This window comes from Eurypyga helias, unplaced genomic scaffold (genome assembly GCF_000690775.1).
Source record: "Eurypyga helias isolate BGI_N326 unplaced genomic scaffold, ASM69077v1 scaffold8870, whole genome shotgun sequence".
Classification (NCBI taxonomy): Eukaryota; Metazoa; Chordata; class Aves; order Eurypygiformes; family Eurypygidae; genus Eurypyga; species Eurypyga helias.
The window spans coordinates 143,033-148,481 of record NW_010226264.1 but is presented as its reverse complement, the minus strand read 5'-3'; the positions used below and the strand labels follow the sequence as shown (position 1 = coordinate 148,481).

Sequence of the window (5,449 nt, the reverse complement as noted above, 5' to 3'; positions counted from 1 at the left end):
ACAACGTGCAGTAAATACGAAACTAGTCTGCAACGGCGCTTGGAAAGTGTGTGGGCACGCTTCACCGAAAAGGGGGAACGGTGGGGAAAAAAGCAGTGGCTATACTTGCTGAAGCAACACGCAGCCTTTAAAAAGAAGCTGATGTGGAATTTTAACAATGCCGATAACGCCCTGCCTATCCGTCCCTCGGCAAGACCGAAAACTGTTCTGGGAGGAAATAATTTCAAGTGCTTAGCTGTTGGCTAAAGCTTTTAATATTAAAAACGCCGGGCTTGCAAACGTAGCGGCTTTGAAGTGACAACAGACACCCCAACCAGCTTGCTACTCTGAAAAACCCAAACAGGGGAGGGACAGGCTTTCGATAACGATGGTTTCTGAAACAATTCTTGAATTCCTCTCCCAAAATAACATTGATTGAGCTTAAACTTGGACAAGCCTCACGATTCAGAGTGAAAGAGAAATCTTACCTAGGAGACCCAGCATGATTAAGTGGATTGAATGATCCGTGGCTCATTCCCTATTTCACATTTAGATCACACCTGGAAATCACTGAACATGGTGTGAACTTACCTATAACTTCCATTAGGGAAGACAGAAACTGGAAAACTCCAAGCTCTGTGTGGGTGAAACACTATATACTGCTGACTGCAAGAATATGGAATGGTTTCATGAAGAGCCATACCAAGTTTCCAAATCCCACAAACCCCAGTATTCTAAATACAAAAAGCCCTTAGGCGTTGGAGTACGCTCATACAAAGCCAGCGACAGCTGAGAAGGGAGGCTCACGTGAACGTGCGCCCAGAGGAGAAACACACCTGCTTTGCCAACTCGAGAAGAGACGCCTCCCTCTCGCCGGTCTCTCACTTCATCCTGCTGGCTGCACGGCCAGCTTCAGCTTTTCTAGTAGTTGTTTTTGCAACTTGAGGGGGCTCTGCCTTCCACCGCAACGCTTTCCGCCCTCCGGCAGAAACAACTGCAGACTGCACGGGTGGGGAGGGAGAGGAAAACCCACCTTGCCAGCGTGGCAGCTGCAGGCGACCGGGCGTCTTCGACTCCCTGTACGGCGTGAACAGTGTGAGGTCGGTCGTCAAGGTGCCTCGTTGCTACAGTGACAGCGGAGCCAGCCAGGGCTCGCTTCGGGCTAAGGGCACTCGTTTGGCTGATGCGCGTTAGCAACTCGTATTTGGTTACAGCACTAACAGTTTAGGGATGGTCGGGGAGATGTGGAAGACTGCTCCCTTCCGAGTGAAACCTGGTCAAAGGCTGACCCAGGGAAACGGTTTTCCTGCGGAATCCTGCTGCGCTGAACTCCCTTGCTGCCGTAAGGGCCTCTACCGTGGTGTGCCGGAAGGTTCCTCGGCCGCAGAGCTGGCACACGAGGAACCCGGGCAGCCGCCTGGCCGACGGGCGCCCTGGGTTGTCGGGGCAGGGGGCGGCTCTCCGAGCGTCGTCCGTTTTGCGAAGGACGGGGATTAACGCGAAAGTAGGAACTGCAGCTTGAGTTCTGCTACCGCCAGAAGCAAAGAAATGCTGTGGAAGCACGGCGGGGGCCTCTCCCGGCAGCGCAGCGAGCGCTGCACCAAAGGAATGTCTGTCCTGGGAAAGGTTCTAGGCCAGGCCTCCAAGTCTGTATACTACCGAGCATGAAAACAGGGACAACACAAATCTTAAATTAAAGGCTCTCTTAAATAAGCATCCATCTTCTGCTGCATACACAATGCTTTTTTTTCTTTGAATATATACATACGTATTTTACTCTAACATCTGCGTATTTATTTAAACTCTGTGCTGTAGTAAAATATGCATCATTTTAATCAATAAGGATTTGCTGGCGACAATCAGATTGACATTCAAACGTAGTGGCTGAAAGCTTTTATGTGCCTCTGACATACCGGTCGCTCCCCACGCCGGGGAAGGGCTCTGTGCTACTTCTGTACAGTACAACGAGCTCTCGTATGAAAACAAAATCCCTCTGAATCTTCTTTTGTCGATACTGGTCTGGTCTACTTAAGCTACTTTTGGGGAAGTGGAAGGGGGGCGTGTGGGATAAATACGTCTTTGAAAACGAAGCAGCTGTAACCACAAAAATGAAACCAATACTAATACGAATCTACAGCGTCTGATATTTACCAACACCCTAGCTTGGCTCGTTGGCTGCTGTCAAACCTGGGGAAAGGAGGGTGAGGCAGTGCCGAGCGGTGCCGAAGACAACCAGCTTTTACCTTCCTCCGCACCCCGCTCCCGGATGACTTTCAGACAGGGAATGGGGAGGGTTAGGATGATGAAGGTGAGAACTGGAGCGAGTGACGGGGACAGCCATGGGGACAGCAAGCTGCTGTGATGTCAAATCTGAATGCTGAAGCAGTTCATGAGTCCCAACTCACGTGGTCAGAGCTCTCCAGGGAGAGGCTCTTGGTCTTGTGGGGAGAAACCGGGCTGGGAGGGCTGCTGAGGTTGGAGCTGTTCGATGCAGTCGAGTGTCTCGGAGAGTCAGAGTCCTGCAGCCCAAAGACACAGAACACCACCAGTAAGTAACAGGGCAGTGAGTTGGAGAGCGCCTGAGGGTGTCTGAGCAACAGGTGACTGGATTCGAAGGCCTCCACGTATTTTCCTTGTGTCCAAAAATACTGAGGAATTTCCTCAGAATTTCCTGGTCCGGGGAGAATTAAGAGTAAGTGGTCAGATCACACTGCTGTCAGCAGGCATAACAGATGCTGACAGAAGGATGTGGCACCTGTGGGATTCTTGGAATCACAGCAGGGTTTGGGTTGGAAGGGCCCTTACAGACTATCTAGTTCCAACCCCCCTGCCATGGGCAGGGACACCTTCCACTAGACCAGGTTGCTCAAAGCCTCATCCAGCCTGGCCTTGAACACTTCCAGAGATGGGGCATCCACAGCTTCTCTGGGCAACCTGTGCCAGTGCCTCACCCCCCTCTCCAGGAAGAACTTCCTGATATCCAATGAAAATACACCCTCTTTCAGTTTAAAGCCATTACCCCTTGTCCTGTCAGTACAGGCCATGTTCTTGCAGTCAAGATTCTACATTCCTGCAATCTGCATACTGCCAAGGGCCTCTGGGGCAGCAGAGTGTGCAACTTCAGGTTGCCTGTGAAGCTACAATGGTTCCTGTCTTTTCACAGATTATGGTCTGAGATGCACTAAACAGAAATCTTTGTGGTACGGGCCTCATCGCAGCTACCTCTTCTAGGGCACTCCCAGGATATTAACTCAAAGCATCCTATCAGGTTACTCCAGTTGGGTCTTCTAGTGTACCGTAGGATGCAACTACGCCTGAGCTGGAGTTTGGGCTGACAGTTGCCTTCCAGCTGCCACATATTCAGTCCCGTGCACAGCCTGTGTGATCTCTGACTTTCTCACTCCTTGGTAAGAAAACAGGCTGGGGGAGTTTTGCTCGGAGATTCAGACTGAACCCTCTCATGTAAAACATCCTTGGTTGGAGGGACTGAGGTTAGCATTGGGCAGGACTGCAGCCCTATCACAGTGACAGTCTTGTTCTGCACAAAATAACTTACTAAATCCTGTTTCTGCGCTAAATGAAATAACAACACGATCACTCTTAAATTACCTTGTTAACTTCAGGCACTCTGAGTACAAAATGTGAAATGGTTGCTGAAGTAGCTTAAGATTCTGTGCAAATAAAGGGCAGAAGGAATATTGCCACTTCAAGCTGTGATAAGTCACTATCAAGCTGTTACTCTACTGGGCCATAATTTCTGGGAGCCTGACTACCCACATACCTCCAGGTAAGGAGCACAGGGAGCATTTTCTGTGTGTTAAATACCAGGACGAGAGTTGACACAGTTTGACCAAAGTCTTTTGTCAGGATATGTTGAAATACAGGGAATCCAAGTATTCGTTGTCAACCACTCCCCAACTTGTAGCCAAACCCATGACAGAATTCAACTTCCTCATCTTTATCATCACAGTTGAATGCCCTCCTCTTTCTCCTGTCACTCACCTCTCGCTCGTAGTCCCTTGTTGGTGCATCGCTGCCTTGGTCCAGGCCACCGGAGGATAAGGAACCATCCGAGGGCGATGCCATAGGCTGACGCTTTGCTCCATAGCTACCTCCCGAGAATTCCCTCCGCAAAGCACTGCCGTTTTGTGCAGATGATCCTAAAACACGCAGAGGAATGAAAACTCAACGTACTAGAAATTTGTTAGCTGCTTCTCTGGTTAGTTCTGCTTTCCCCCAGCACGTCCCAAGAAGCTCAGCTCCTGGCTCACAGGTTATGTGGGCTTTTCCCATGGCTGCTGCCAGCTACAGTTTTTCCCAGGGGTTCTCTGGTCTCTCCCTTGGCGTGTCAGCACGAGCACATTTCAGCCAGCACAGTCACCGTGTTTCTGACAAAGCGGTCGTAGAAACTGCCGTGATGGCAGGCGTTGGGTGGTCTCTCTCCCAGGGTGCAGGTGGGCTGTACTGTCAGGCACAGACTCCAGGCAACACACACGCGTTCTGCAAGCCACGGGCAACGTGCAGCAAACGTGGCAGGGGATGTGGGAAGGGAAAAAGCAGGGAAGCTGGACACCGGTCTTGCCTCTCCCGTCACATCGTCTGTTATTTAGTCCCTTGCCTGGGCTCTGTGTTGTCTCTGGCACACAAAGGCAGCACGGCAGCACCAGGAAAGGTGTTTCTAATGCACTGCAACTCCTCCCTACCAGCAGCCAGTTGTCTATTGCCTTCTCTCTGCGCTAGCAGCGAGAGAGGTATCAAGAGCTCTGCACAGTTCAGCAACAAACTCAATAACCACGGAGCCTGGGAACAACTTGCCACTGATGTAAAATACTTCCACAGCTGCAAAGTAGTCCCAAGGGTATGAATGTAATTTTAATTATAACCTCAGTTTTAAAAATTTGACAGATTACAAATGTGGGACTCTTAAAAGCACTAGCTGCTTATTCATGTGCTCCTTTTCAAAGGAAAGGAGCAAGACTAAAAGACTGTGCTTGCCCTCCTTGGGGACAGAGTCAGCCATCACTTCTGAAAACCCTGTCTAGTGGCAGTATGGACAGAAGCAAACGCAGGAATGTCCTTCCCTAAAATACTTGTGCACAGACCCCAAAGCAACAGAGATCCGTTGGCTTACGTGCTGCTAACCCGCTGCTTGCGCTCATCGATCGTCCTGGTTCCGTGCGGGATTTCGTGATCGATGGGATGCTGACAGAGCCACTGAATACGGTCCGACTTTCCTGAGGCCGGAGATTCTGCAATGCAGAGACACACAACGACACGGTGACTTAGCGACTGCTGGCTCAACCTTGGGTGTTAGGAAGGAAGGCCCCAAAATACATGAAAACCCCAACCTTACCAGAGCTGAATTATCTGGGCAGCAAGTCAGCAAAATGTGCAAAATAATATTCTGCAGTTTAGTGCAGAGACGGGAAGCACAGGCAACGCGACAGCGAGGGGCTGAATTACATGGACG

General features: G+C 50.4%; 1 protein-coding gene across 1 annotated transcript in view; it reads right to left on the bottom strand.

Moving 5' to 3' along the window:
• Positions 1–1,750: 1,750 nt before the first annotated feature.
• The window catches only part of CDC42BPA (CDC42 binding protein kinase alpha (DMPK-like)), a 123,504-nt gene continuing 119,805 nt past the window's right edge, over positions 1,751–5,449 (bottom strand). Inside the window, exon 34 of the mRNA XM_010152296.1 lies at positions 1,751–2,498. Coding sequence (XP_010150598.1) covers positions 2,367–2,498 — 132 coding nt within the window. The 3' untranslated portion in view covers positions 1,751–2,366. The remainder of the gene's footprint in view (positions 2,499–5,449) is intronic.